This window comes from Mytilus edulis, chromosome 6 (genome assembly GCF_963676685.1).
Source record: "Mytilus edulis chromosome 6, xbMytEdul2.2, whole genome shotgun sequence".
Lineage (NCBI taxonomy): Eukaryota > Metazoa > Mollusca > Bivalvia > Mytilida > Mytilidae > Mytilus > Mytilus edulis.
The window spans coordinates 34,398,793-34,414,747 of NC_092349.1; the positions used below are offsets into that span (position 1 = coordinate 34,398,793).

The 15,955-nt window shown below is 32.6% G+C and overlaps 1 protein-coding gene across 1 annotated transcript; it reads right to left on the minus strand.

The window, feature by feature from the left end:
- Window positions 1–653: 653 nt before the first annotated feature.
- Window positions 654–10,133, minus strand: LOC139527558 (uncharacterized). The gene is made up of 2 exons (XM_071323065.1): window positions 10,033–10,133; window positions 654–2,438 (listed from the first exon to the last, which is right to left on the minus strand). The coding sequence occupies exon 2, from the start codon at window positions 2,434–2,436 to the stop codon at window positions 664–666; it is 1,773 nt and encodes a 590-aa protein (XP_071179166.1). The 5' UTR covers window positions 2,437–2,438; window positions 10,033–10,133; the 3' UTR covers window positions 654–663.
- Window positions 10,134–15,955: the final 5,822 nt, after the last annotated feature.

The following is a 15,955-nucleotide window of genomic DNA, read 5'->3' on the forward strand; positions in this document are numbered from 1 at the left end:
CAGACATTAACTTTATAACATAAGGTATTTGCTGATGGTATGAAGGGTCTAGGTCTTCTATCTTCTGAAATATAAAGCTTCATACAAATATTTATGGTATTTGATGCGACTGTGAGAGGTTTAGCGTTATAAAACCATGTTCAATACACCACTTTTTAAATAAAAAAATGCCTGTTCCAAGTCAGGAATATGACAGTTGTTGACAATTCGTTTGATGTGTTTTATCTTTTGATTTTGTCATTTGATTAGGGACTTTCCTTTTTGAATTTACTTGAAGTTCAGTATTTTTGTGATTTTACTTTTTTTTATAATTGTTTTGAGCTTGTGAGACATCTGTTCGATTAGAAGAATTTCTCTGTTTGGTTGCTGTCTTATTGAAGTAAACCCAACAACTGTTTTTATTCATTGATATTGGCACTTTCCATATTGTATATTCATTTGCTACCATTTAACAACATGATGAATAACTGTTTTAGAATCTAATGTCTTCTGGGTAATATTTTTAAAAACCTTGATTCATTTCTTATATATATATACATAAAACAAAGGATATATCATAAATTCCTTGACATAAATCATATTCCCTCCTGTGCATGAATAATGAATTCACCTTATACAAGGGTCATTAAGTTTTTAAATAATAGACTACTATAAATTTAAAATTTATTTAAAATGAACATCATAAAGAAAAACTGTCCCCTTCTCAGTTGAAACCAGGAGTTTCTTCCCATCTTTGTCATAATGAACTGCAGAGGCTTGAAGTAAGTTCTTGTTACTCTCAACCAATATGCTGAACGATTTGCCATTAACTGAAATAGCATATATACTTCCGATACATGACACAGCAAATATTATGCTTTCACCATCTGTTGTAAGTGCATTGGGTAGCAGGTTTCCATGCCTAAATTGCCACATCGGATTTCCCGCCATTTCACAACAATGAATAGCATCATATGAAATAAAGCAAAAACTATCTTGAAAACATGCTGATTGGTGCATTTCTTCATCTATGAACAGCATTTTAGTCTCCTTTAACACTTTGCCTTTCTTGTTAACTAGAGAAAAGCCACCAGAACCATTCTGAACAAGCAAATTTGGAGATTTGTAATATACTGACAACATAACCGTTTCACATTCCACCGTCTTCCAAATCTCAGCATTTTTTATGGTTATGAAATGAAAGCGTTTCCCCTTCTGTTCCGATAGAATAGCAAGGGAAGGACTCAAGCTAATGATTCCTCCAGGGACAAAACTTAAATAACTGAAATTAACTAGTTTAACACGGATGGGATCATTTGTAAGACAGAAAACCATGCGAATTTCGCAATCTAAAATAAGCATATTTCCGTTTACTGAAATGCAATCTGTCACCAAAAATGGTCTGCGCCTATGTTTTATAAGAGCATGAATATCGCTGGATTGTGGAGATAAATTAATGGCATGGAAGTCCTTTATGACTTCATACAAGGAGAATTCTGCATTCTTTATAAGTTTTATTTTTTCAACATTTATTGGAACAAGGGACGCTCCACTAACATGACTAAGCTGTGCTTCTTGAATTTTACTATTCTTCATCGAGATCTTGCAAGGACTTGATATTATCTGAACTTTCCCGATTGAATCAAAATGATCTGTTAACAAATCAAACTCTGTTGGAATCATTCTAATCTCTACCGATTTAAGTTTATCATCCTTGACTAAGTGCATTAATTCCACTTCTTCCTTATGAACTTCTTCAGCTGTTTGTCGAATGGCAATAAAAGATTGAAAATCTGATGCAATACTTTTAATCAAGTCAACATTTTCTTTCATTTCAGTTATTTTCTTTTTTCGTTTCCTCAAATCCTTTACTAAATTTTCAATCTCAGTTTTCTTCTGGTTGAAAGATTGTTGCATTGTGTTCCTCAAGGCAGTTTCTAGATTATCTAAATATTCATTTGCAGCCTCTCTTACACATTGTATAGCTATTTTAAACTGGGCCTCTTGTTCTTGTAGCGCTCCAATATTTTTATGCCTATCTTCTAAAATTTCGTCTATATTCTGTAGCAAGTCTGACAAAATGGTCTCTTGGTCACAAAACATCGGTGATGATTTAACATCTTTGATAACTTTTTGAATTGGTGTTAAATTATGACATTTTTTATGTGTATCTTGAAGACATTCTACACAGCAACATGTGCTATGTGTATTACAGAAATATTCAATTTTTTCGTAATGGTCGTTGCAATTGCTTGAGATTGCATTCACAAACTTTGGCAACTTTGCTACATTTTCAAGTGCTACAGTCTCATGTTTTCGACTTAGTTTGGCAACTTTGTGATGACCTGTGCATTTCTGGCAAAGATTTTCCTCACATTCTGGGCAATATTCCACAGCATCAGTGGTTATATCTTGTTGATTACAAATATCACATAACAAGTGTCCTCCAGTTGCCATATCTGAAAAATATAAATGTAGAATTTTTAAAAAAAAAAATAAAAAAATAACAGTTAGAAAGGACCCAGCTTGCACAATTTTGTGATTTGATTGATAGATTTGTGTTTAAAACCACTTTCAACACTAATGTGCTATTTGTGGTAGTAAGATTTTATTGGTGGAGGCAGCCAGAATGCCCTGAGAGAACCACAACCTTTGGTAAGAATTGTAATTTAAGGCCGGGAGGCTGAAGTATACATGTTGTTAGAAATGAGCGATGGATACATAATCTGACATGCTGCCACTTCTGGTCTGTGTTTTTGTTTGATGTTATTTCATAATGTTTTATTGCTTTGTAGTCCGGTCAAACTAAGATTTAACCTCAAACGAATTGCAACAAAAAATGTTTGAGTTCTAATCTATAGCATTATGCCCTTAATATACACAGAAAAAAGTCCCATAAAATCTAACTTGAGGAAAACTCAATATCAGCATTTTTTTGGAAGGGGAGATAACTCTGCCAAAATGAGTCTTTTCTGGTCAGTTTTTGGTTGATTTTCTTGAAATTTAAATGTAAAGTATGATACTTTGATGGGGTTATAAGTTGATATTTGACAAAATTATATAATCTTCTGCTCATGAAATGTACACAACCGAAGTGTTATGGGTAGTTTTATTTTTTTTTGTGCATTTTTCATTAAATAAATTGCAAATTTGAAGCTTTGTGACCATTTTGAAAAAATATTGTGAAAATTTGGTATTGTTTATAGCTATATATTATATTTTTTCAGCATCTAACTTGTCTAAAGAAACTTTAAACCACAAAAAGAATAATACATGCTCAATTATTTATTAAATTTGAGATTCTTTACCTTGACATGTTGAAAAATTCAATAAATGGTCAACTAATGAATTACGAAATCTAGATTATAGCTTGATAAAAGATATGAAAACACCTTAAGAGTTGTTTGTTATATCCTAAAGACCGCTAAAAGATCAAGAATCAATACATTCTGACGAATAGAAGTGGTAAAGTTATAATTTTGTATCAATTTTTATTGAAATTTCTGCCTTTTTTGCAAGAGTTATATATCTTCCTTTTCAATGCAAATCTCCATAGGAATTTTAAATAGTGATTTTTTTTGGTCTTCCTCAAATAAGATTTTATGGGACTTTTTTCTGTGTATACTCGGGGTATAATGCTAAAGATTAAAACTTAAAAATCTTCTGTTGCAATTACTTTCAGGTTAGGGACAAATTTATGCTAGACTGACTGGACTATTGTATCAAATTAAACCTTTTCAAACTGATTTTACAGTTTCTTTTATGTTTTGCTGTTACACCACTGTCTCAGGTTAGAGGAGGGTTGAGTGCTCACAAATATGTTTAACCATGTTGGTGTCACACTCTTTAAGTGCCCGTAGTTCAGTGGTTGTCAGGGTTCATGTTTGTCATATTGGTTTATAGTAAATTGTTTTGTAATGAATTATGCCGTTAATTTTCTCAATTTAACCATTTCATATCTTTCATGTTGGAGCCTATTAACATGTTTATAGCAGACTATACGAATGGGTTTTTCTCATTGTTGAAATGGCCATAAGGTTAGAAAAATTCTTACAATCACATCATTTAAACTTTGGTGGTTACATTTTTTGTAGTTGTCTCAATGGCAATCTTACCACATCTCCTTATTTTTATAAAGCAATTACAGTAGTTCTGTTCAGTGGTTGTCAATTTCTATAAATTTTGACAAACAAATAATTTATGAGTTTTTCACTGTCATCATGTTCATTTATACCAATAAGAAAGGGCTACTAAATGTCAAATGATTTTTCAGGTACAAAATTGCACAGACATATCTAAGAAAATGTCTACAAGTTGCTTTTCCCTATCACTATATATTTTCTTTGAACTTGAAGTACTTAAATTGTTTATACAAATTAATTGTACTGCAACATGTGCAAGGTAACAGTATGATTAAACAAAGATTTATTGATTATTGCTTAAAATGCAGTGGCAAATATTTCAAGCATGTTCAAGAAAATCGTCTCCAGGTATTCAATTTCTCATTTAAAATAATTACAGGCCAGCATACAAATGTAACAACATTTTTGTATAATGCATTGATGAGGAGCAGTAAATTTACAGTTTATATTAAGGGAACAGTCATTTTTTATCAGCTGAGGGGGTCAGTGCATTTTACGGGGGGTCATTGCCAAAAATGTCATACCACTGGGGGGGGGGGGGGGGGGTTACCATCAAAAAATATTTTAACTAGGGGGGGTCACACAATAAAGGTTTTTATGTCTGACTAGTATATAAATTGTTGACAAAATTGAAATGAGTGTGTGATCTGTGAAATAATGTCTGTTTATTAAATCTTTGATAGTGTAAACTGTAAAGCACCAGCAGGATATGCCTAATTTCTAAAGGGCAGTGTATCTGATCACTCCTTACCACAGTTGTGTAAATTTACAATCAATAGATTTACAACTCTATGAAACATTTCTTCCTAGTTTTGACCACAGGAAATAGTGAGTTATAAACTTCAAGGTTTCTGGACATGCACAATTAACTTTCTATAATCATGATAGTATTTAAATCATTTTGATGTGATTCTTGAGATGAAATGGGTGTTAGTTATATGTCTGTCATGTGGTTACAAAAATAGGTATACTTATTTTATGAAATTATTACAAAGATATTGAATAATAATAAAAGATGATCTTGATATATGGTATTTCCCTTCTGTATTCTTTAATTTTTAAGGTAATATTTCTCTATTCTTTGCTCTTTTCTCCTTTTCTTTATATTTGAACACCAGTTGGTCCATTTTTCTGTAAATTTTACCCATTTTCCAATATTCTTTCCTATCCAAATTTCAGACCTTACTAAAAAAAATACTTGATGGGCACCATGGCATTCACACACACTAAACAAAACACTATATGATTTGGAAAAAAGAACAAATATATTCAGCTTGGGCCCCTAAACAAAAACGTGTACTTGTTCAGAGAAAATTGATAACACACTTAACTCTTTAAAAATACATCTGTACAAAACAAAGAAAGGCCAGAGGTTCCTGGCTTGTTTTTATATTTCTTTATCTCAAATAAATCATGTACATATTTAATCAAGAAAGGACAAGAACCATATAATCAGGTTATTTTATTTGCACTTCCTAAATCATTTGTACATTGGAATCCTAACTCCCCGCCCCCATTCATAACTAGATATTTTAAGGCACAAAGGTTAAAAAAAATAAGATACAAGGGCCTGTGATTGGGATTAAAATAACAGTCAGTATTGAAAGTTTATCTACCAATACATGCGATATACTGATAAAATTTGTAGAATTATACATTTTGTACATGTTGTAGGTTGCAGCAAAATAAGTTAATAAATTGGAACATACAATTTTCTGTATATTTTTTTCTATTTTTCTACATGCACGTGTCCAATATTCCTTTTTGAGAAACAAGAAACAAGAAGAAAAGCTGTTTGTTATACTCAGAGTTTCTCAAAGCCTGTTACTATGTAGCTGGTAATCATTACCTTAACACAACTGGGGATCTTTTTTTTTTTTTTGGGGGGGGGTCAAACTTTTGAAATTATGTTCTTAGGGGGGGTCATAGTGTGGTTTTATAAAATAATGGGGGGGGGGGTGTTCCCAACATAAAATTTTACATTAAAAATTTGAACCGACCCCCTCAGCTGATAAATAATGACCATTCCCTAAAGTGTACAAATAATTGTAACGATTTTTTTTATTGAACTATTTAAGGAATGACTTTAATATTTTTTCTGTCTTTGAAGAAATAACCTCAAAAATGTGGTGCACATTGAATAACCTGTGTAGCAGGTTATGTTAAAGTGTGGACTGCATTTTTTATGTTATTTCGAATAGACAGAAGAAAATATTACTGTCATTTCTTATAATTTAATTCTAAATTCCATTTTAAACAGGAGTAAACCTTGAAAAAACATTGATCAAGTCACGGTCAAATGAAACCAGATGCTCTGCAGGATGCAGCTTTATATGACCGCAAAGTTCGAACCCTGAACATTGGGGCAAGTATGGACACAACATTCAAGCTTGATACAGCTCTGAATTTGGATTGTGATTAAATAGTTGACACAACACAGGTTTCTGACACATAAAGAATGTGGTCTAAGACTTAAACTTAAAAACTTTAAATTCTAAATTGGACGTTACCTATTATGGTCCCAATATCCAAAATCTAAATACATGGTTAGATTCAGCACATCGAAGTCTAACCCCAAGAATTCAATTTTGATGAAATCAAATAAAGTTCAATTTTGGACCCTTTAGACCTCAATGTGGACCAATCTGATTGTCATAAACCTTGTGATTTCTATTCACTTATACTAAAGTTATAGTGCCAAAACCAAAAGTCTTTAGACGCCGACAAAGCAGCGGACGACGATGACGCCAATGTAATACCAATAAACGACCAAAAAATTATCAATTTTTGCTGTCGTATAAAAATTATGTCTATGAGCTGATAAACAAAACAACTCCAGCCAATCAGAAGACACGTTATATCCAATATTAAATTATTTGAAGTTACAATACATGACAATAAAACTTAACCTATACGGGAAAAGGGAGACAACAAACCAAGTAGATTCCCAAAGATAATGAGTGAGTGAACACAAGCAGTACTGTTGTATTATTGTGAAGTTTTTAGAGAATGGTGAACGAAACGAGGCAAAAATTTTTTAGGAGACTTTTTTTGGCCTAAAAAACATAAAATAAGTGTAATATGCACTTTTTAAACGGTTCCTGGCGTGGGGAATGTATATTTTATAGTTGCTGTAAAGTGTAAGGGTTGGACTTTTTTGATGCTGTATTCTCCCTTTTAATTGTCTATCATAACCTCACAGATTTCTTGTTGTAAACAAGATCCAGGCTATTAAATGAAATTTACTATACGACCGACACGAGTTAAAAAAGACAAACAAGCAATGTTTATCCAAATGTATAGTTGATATATATGTTACACTCATCAAAATTAAGGGAAGTGAGGAGTTCCCAGTGGCGGATCCACAAATTTTCAGAAGAGTGGGCACACTGACTGCATTAGAGGGGGCCCACTCCAGTCATGCTTCCGTGATTCCCTATATAAGCAACCAAATTTTTCTCACAAAAGGGGGGTGCGAGCCCCCTGAAACCCCTCTTAATCCACCTCTGGTTCCAAATCAACCAAAGGCTACGAATGAGTCTGAAATGAAAACGAATTTATGAATGACGGTCGACAAATGGAGACATAAAGGCCACACCCAGCAGGCAGGTTGCAGTCTGGTCTTGAAAAGAGTGTTCTATATATATATATATTAATATATCAGTTCGGCAAAACAGACATTCAGGTCAGACATGCAAACCCCAGCCACAAAAAATCACCTGTTTTTATTCATCATGTTCATTTGAAGCTAAATAGTTTTGTTGGAAAATTTCTTTCCTAAAACATTGTAGCATAAAAGTGGACAAGATTATTGTTTTCAATCCAGATACTGTCAGATAGTGAAATATTAGTCCTTACGTTCCTGTGTCGCTTTGAAGGTGTCATAGATTTTCATCCTCAGCCAAAGCAATATGTGTTTACTGTAATTTGAATTTCAGAATGGCTGAGTGAAGTTGTTTCGACGCACTGGTCAACTCCACTATAGCGAATCACATGACTTTGACAATCAGTGAATACCAGCGAAAAGTAAAGAATTGTTGCATTAAATACACGGTAAATGGCAAAGTTCAAGAGGTCAAGTCTGATTAATCATTTTACTAAAAAAAAAAAAAAGTCCAAGCAAAGAGTTTACGCCCCCTCTGGATCCGCCACTGGGAATATCAGGTAAAACGGAGAGTTTATATATACAAGACAGTGACTCAGTCACAAAAGGTTCACATCAAAGTCTTTATTTTTCGTGCAACATTCATGACAGAAATTATTTCACTTTCAACGTAAAATTATGTTTTATTTCACGTTTTTTCCGTGCAAGTGTAAGACATAATAGTGTCCTATGAAAAAGTGTCCACATGGACACTTTTTCATTGAAATTTGGTATTTAATAATATCCATTGCCATTGAATGGTGTCCCTCAAAAGGACAGATTTTTACTGCTAACAATATGAAATAGTGTCCACTCACAGGACAAATTTTCATAGTAGTTGCTATTAAATTGTGTCCTCCAAGGGAAGTAATACAAAGGTCATTACAAAGATTTATTATACTTGAATTTTAATTAAAATATGAAGGATTAATGAGAAATTGATCAATATATGTAAACAAATAAATAATGGATGGAAGTGAATATAGAGAAATTTAAGTTCTAAGAAATTCCCAGCAAATGGTAATGACAATGAAAGAATAACAATAAGAAGGAAGTGTAAAATCAAATATGAAGAACTTTATAATATTTATTATGTCAGATAAGAAGGCAATAGAAAATAAATAATGTCCATTGCCATGAAATATTGTCTCCTAAGTGGACAGCATTTTATAACAGCAACAGTTTTGAAATATGGTTCATCTGCAGAACAAATTTTCGTAGTAAATGTTATTAAATTGTGTCCTCAAACATGTCAAAGGAAAATAAAATGGAACAGCATCTAACATGTATATAATTATATTAAAAAATATAGATATGAAGATAAGGATGGTATGAGTGCCAATGAGACAATTTGTATGTCAAAGTAACAATTAATTCAAGTTCGTAATTAAAGTTAAAATGTGTCAAGTAATAACAAGGCAATGGATATCATTTAATACTTTAATCATATCAAAAAATGCCCTGGCGGACAAAATGTCCTGCGAAAAAAATGTCCACCTGGACAATATTATGGTAGTGAATAATGTCAATGTTCATGGACACTTTTTCATACCTTAGGACGTTTTCATAGGAAATTGTGTACAGGACAAATTTAAATAAGTAAATATTGTCAAAATGTGTCTGGTGGACATTTTTTCATGGAGGACATCATTAAATCCTACACAAGCAACCCCCCCCCCCTTTTTACCACCCTCGTCAATTATCATAGTTTGAAACGGTGGATGTTTATAATTTGGAGCTACTTGCCATTACATATGTAGTATTAAATTGCAGTATTAAAATTCAAGGACTGTGGTATCTGTATGACTGACTCTGAGAATATCATAATATTAAATATAGGAAGTGGGCTAAAAAAAAACAACAGACAACAGCCAATACCAGGACAGAGGCGGATTTAGGGGGGGGGGGGGGGCCAGGGGGCCCGGGCCCCCCCCTTTTTGGGAAAAAATTTGGTTGCTTATATAGGGAATCACTGAAGCGTGACTGGAGCGGGCCCCCTCTTAGGTCAGTCAGTGGGCCCCCACTTATGAAAATTTCTGGATCCGCCACTGCAGGATATAGAGAGACCCATGCACTTTACATTTTACATCAATTAAATAATTAAAATGAATTTTATGTTAATTTTATGGTTTTGTAAAAATAAAATGTATTTCTGTTCCACATTAATCATTATGGAAAAAAATATTGCTTTCCTTCTCATATAAGAAAAAAAAAAAACCATCGTAAACCCCCCTGACGTATATTGGATAACCATTGTAAAATTATTACCTATAAACTAGGAATATTATAAATCTAATAAAAATCCTTCATTCAGAAATGTCTAGATCAGTAGGAGACCTCAATGTAGAGGAAAGGAAACGATCCGTCTGTGGTTTAATTGACATGCACGTGCGTAATATTCAAACGATTAGGCGGGAAAGGGGGGGGGGATGTTTTTAATCGATCTTTATAGTTTTTTACATATAAGAGTGCTTTACATTAATAGGTTTTGAATGCATTTAAGGAATGACTGTAATATTTTTTTTCTGTCTATGAAGAGATAACATCAAAGAGGCTTGTTTAGGGGGGGGGGGGGGGGTATCAATATCCCATATCCCATTAAGTTTTTATCCCAATATCCCGTATCCCTATAATGTTTACCCCTAATATCCCAATAAATATTTTTTACAAATATCCCATATCCCTAAAACTATTTTGAAATATCCCAAAAATTCATTATAAATTCATTCCCAAGCCCATTTTTTCCCTCATCATCACAACGTCAACAATTTTGACTGGGAAAACAAACTGTGTTAAAGGAAATTTACAGTGCATACTTCCAGTGTTAATTAAGAATATATATGTCCAAAAGATGAAGTGTTCCATCGTAGAGCCTTGTATAACAATCTCTTTTTATGTGATCTTAAACGATAAATTTAGTGTACGGGGTCTAATTTCAGACTTTTTTTTTAATTGTTCAAACCGCGATGCATATGAATGTAAAATTTCATTTTGATAGCATTATTCTTTCATTGATAAGAAACTTCATCCTACACGTTAACCTATGTTGGAAAGAACAGAAGGACTCAATCGTGTCTCTTGTCCGAGATTGCTCTGACATCCAACGGCTGTTTTGCCAGACAAGCTGAGACTGTGGGACGTCAGAGCACGTCCATATCAAACAAAAAGTGGATATTTAGCATGCAAGTTCAATAACTCAAAATTTAACACAGGAATTAAGCTTTCTGCTAATGTACCTACATTACACTTTAACTGTTGCAATATTTTAACAGCAGGCAAAATTTGCACAGCCCTTGCTTTGCAAAGAAACAACACATTTGACTCTGTGATCTTGAAATTTATGAATTACATAAATCCCAATATTTTTGTTACTTTTTTTTAATTTCCTTCCTCACAACACCAGTAATAGAAAGAAAATATATTAATTTACATTGATTATTTAGGCCACACCAATTTAATTTCTTGTTCTACGGATTTTTGGACTCCAAAAATTGGGGCGAGCGAGCGATTTGAAAATTTTAATAAAAAAATATTCATTTTGCAAATTTTTGAGGCGAAGCTTGAAAAGTAAAGGCGAGCGATTATATTTTTTTTTTGTAAACATAAAATAGTAGGTTTTGACAATATTAAAACTTGATTTATCACTTGTACTTTGACATTTCTTTAATTTATGAAGTATTTTTCCCTGTTCACCAATAAATAATTGAATAATTAGATTTGGTATATGTATGTGTGCCAATTAATGAGACAATTCCCCATCCAAGTCATAATCAGGTTGGGAACAACCCCTCAATTTTATAAATATCCTTTTTATGAGGGGTCAATATAAGTTACAATATATTTTTTTGTAAATAAAACTTTTTAGTTTAAAAGAGCTCTTATTTTCCCAAAGAACTATATATCTATCTGGTATTAAATGGTCAAAACATGCCCAAGAATTTTGTAATATTCCTGGACTTAGGCCATGTTTAAAACACATTTACTTTAATATTATTCAAAAAAATAATATCATAAATAATTCTCTTTAAGAATATAGTAATGTAACGTTGTTTAAAATTATTTAAATATGATGTATTTCTCCTCTCTTTTAGTTAATTTTTTTAAGTTCTTCAAAGGATTTGTATAGTAACACTATGCAAATCCTTGGTATTTCTTCAAGTTTCTTTTTTAAAAACAGTAAAATGACCCCATATGTGCCCTTCTGAGGGATAATAGCAAATACAGGTCATAGTACGTACGACAGAGCTTTGACCAAGACCAAACAGCAAGCTATAAGGGACCCCAAAATTATAAGTGTACACAATTCGAACAGGAAAACCAACGATCTAATTTATATATATATACAAACGGGAAAATACCAAATAATATTTATGAACATCAACGAACGATATCTAACTGCTGATGAACGACAGGCCCCTGAATCAATCAGGACAGGTGCATAAACATGCAGGGGGTATGGATAGTTTTGTATCGCCAGCATATTGCAGTTGAAGGCATTTCTTTCCGAAATTCTTTGAAGTTTATTTCTAACAACGAACATATTTTGATAGGGAATCTAAGTAAGGGGGGAGGAAACCAATGTTTTGTTCTGTACAGGTATTTTCTTCTGTTTTCTATTTATATCGGAGCACTCCCATTTGGGATAAATGGGTTTCATGCTGAATCAAATATTATCACAGACATTGACACAGTGTACTTGGGTGCTTATATGTTTAAAATCGTTATAAATACATGTTAGATTGTGATTATAAAAACAAGTGCAAATATCTGTTTATAATATTTACAAACAAAAAAAAAAACGGTGCGGGAAATGGACACGATTACATTTCCGGATGCGGGAAGCGGGAATATAAAAAAAATAAAAAAATTCTGCTTTGAAAAAAATAGATGAGGCTTGTATAGGGTATATTGGGATACGGGCTATTTGTCATTTTAATTTTAGGGATATGGGATATTTGTCCTAAAAGTAAATGGGATATGGGATATTGATGCATTTATAAGGATATTGAACTTTTAACATGAAAAAAAATATGTGGAATTTGAAAGTCAAGTACAGAAATATTTACATCTCACTTGATAGTCCTTGATAAAATTGCCCAAAAAAGTTTAATATTAAAGGTCATTTTAGTGCTTTGTTGATTTTAATTGAGTTTATGGTCGTTTTATTTAAAAGTCATCCAAACCCAAGCGAAAAGTATTGCTCTATTTTCGATATTTATATGCTCATGTGTACTAATAATTTTAAAAGTATTTGTTTTGCTTTCCATACCTCGTTCCTTATTGTTAATTTTCCTTTTTTAGATGGTGATGTTCCTTTGGCACTATCTTACGGTGTTTGTATATCACAACTCCTCCACTTTGCCCGTGTCTGTTGTAACGTTTTGGATTTTAATGAACGAAATATATGTATTACTGGTAAATTATTAAGTCAGGGATTTCGTTACCACAAATCACTTAAAATCTTTACTAAATTCTAGATTTGGTTTTGAAGTTTGGTTCTACCTGTAGAAAACTTATTTCCAACGGGATAGCACATCCTCATTTTTACGGAGATGTTGTTTACCCTGCCATTGGATGCTGGATGTGTAATGATTGATAATTTAGTCTCAGATGCATTACTTTTTATTAGTTGTAATTGGCTTTGAACTAGCTGTCAGTAACTGCGAGTACTCTCAGATCTGTACTGAGTGTCTTTTTTTATGGGATGTACAAGTACTCGGTCACGTCCACTCTCTGTTTTTGTTAGATGTATTTCTATTTGTATCCATCTGATGAGTTAAGCCTTTTTCAACTGATTTGTATAGTTCGTCTTATGTTGTACTGTTACACCACTGTCCCAGGTTAAGGGGAGGGTTGGGATTCCGCTAACATGTTTAACCTCGCCACATTCTGTATGTATGTGCCTGTCCAAAGTCAGGAGTCTTTAATTCAGTGGTTGTCGTTTGTTGCTGCGTTACATATTTGTTTTTTTGTTCATTTTTTTACACATAAATTAGGCCGTTAGTTTTCTCGTTTGAATTGTTCTACATTTGTCATTTCAGGACCTTTTATAGTTAACTATGCGGTATGAGCTTTGTTCATTGTTGAAGGTCGTACGGTGACCTATAGTTGTTAATTTCTGTGTCACATGGTCTCTTGGCAATTGGCAATCATACCACATCTTTTTTTTATATATTATATGCTCATATGCATTGATAATTTTCTTGAAATAATCATAGATTTTTGTTAGATGTATCCATCTGATGAGTTAAGCCTTATTGTTGTCAATGTTTTTATTTGTTTTGATGCTTTATATGATTACAGGATATTTTCTAGTGTTTTACCTCTTGATTTTTACTTGGCGAGGATCTTCAGAGGTCCGTTCGTCGTTCCGTCCGTTCGTCCGTCTGTCCCGATTCAGGTTAAAGTTTTTGGTCGAGGTAGTTTTTGATGAAGTTGAAGTCCAATCAACTTGAAACTTAGTACTACAGAGGCGGATTTAGGGGGCAGGAACCCGGGCCCCCCTTTTTGGGAAAAAAATTGGTTGCTTATATAGGGAATCACTGAAGTGTGACTGGAGCGGGCCCCCTCTTAGGCAGTCAGTGGGTCCCCACTTATGAAAATTTCTGGATCCGCCAGTGGTTCATATGTTCCCTATGATATGACCAACAAAACGTCATATAGACAAAGCACATTAGCAAAAAAACAAAAGACAAAAAATTATCATATATGATACACAAGAATGAAGGACATTTTTTTTTTTACATTAATCAGTGCACGTGCTTTGTCATTGATAAATCTTATAAATAGTTATTATTGATGTAAACGGGAAACACTTATACCCTGTTATAATTTTTAATATATATCTTTTTTTTTCCTTAAATGTGATTAAAAAAAGATCCATTGCAAGTGAACTTTAAGAAGGATTTTCAAATATTATTCTTCAAAAAAAAAATTTAAGTCAGCGTTTACTGTTTTCAATGGACATTTGAAATTATTTGTTTAACATTCATATTTATTTATTTTTCCTCTATGTTTCTATTGTGGTAATTGTACCTTTGACTATGGGTTGATGTTTTAAAAAAGTCATAAAATTTCCATTCGCAGTTAATTTTTCCATAGCAGATAAGATTAAAAAATGATGAAACAATCTAATTATCAAGAAAAATAATATTTTAAATCAATGTTTTCTGTTGTCAACTGCATTTTGAAATGCAAACTCCAAACCTCCGTTCGGCAGATGTCGTAGATGTATGAACAGTATAAAAATGGATCGACATTATGAATAGACTGAAGGTCGACTTTATAATAGTTTCTGCTTTGTCCACGTTCTTTATTTAGAAATAAAAATTGGTAACTGTTATTGAAAGTTCTATCAAATTGTAAGAGATTTGATACTGAAAAATGTTTCAAAATGACGTATTGTGATAATAAATTTGATATACCGTGGCCATGATATATTTCGTTAAAAAAAATATGAAAAAAAATAGAATAACACAGATAAATTCAAAACAGGGGTTATGTCAATTTACCAAAATTATGAAGACTTGATTTAAATACACATATACGAGATATCATGTGTCATTGTAAAATTATATCTCGGTAAGCAATTTAAAACTATCAGAGTTTAAAAAAATCTTAAACAACTTGGGTTATCTCTTTTTCTTCTTCTTTAGGTTTTTAGCGATCCTTATATTATTGAAGACTATTCGCCGGGCGTCGACTATAAAATTTATAATTTACACTTAATTTAGCAACAAAAAATCAAAAATCAAAAAATCAAAAAATCAACATAACGTATGTACATTAAAAAAAAATTGTGATTTGATAACAGAATAGTTAGGGATGTCAGTGATAGAATATGGGGATGAGGGCAGATTCTGAGATCATACTCTTGAATCCCTCTACTGTACTGCATGATACTATTTGTTGTTGTAGAGGATTCCAATTTATAACAGTTCGTGGATAAAATGAAATGTTTGTATTTGCCTAAATGAGTGTGTTATAATTGCTATGTCTGGTTCTATTGTCTAGTGGGATCAAAAGATTATGTGTAGGGACTGCAATAATTTCATGAATAATTTTGTAAAAGAAAACAAGTCTGTATCGTAAACGCCTAATTTCAAGTGGGTACCAATTTAGGTCTGTCATCATTTTAGTAACTGAGCTGGTGTTATGGAAGCGTTGCATGAGAAGCGTGCTGCTCTTCTCT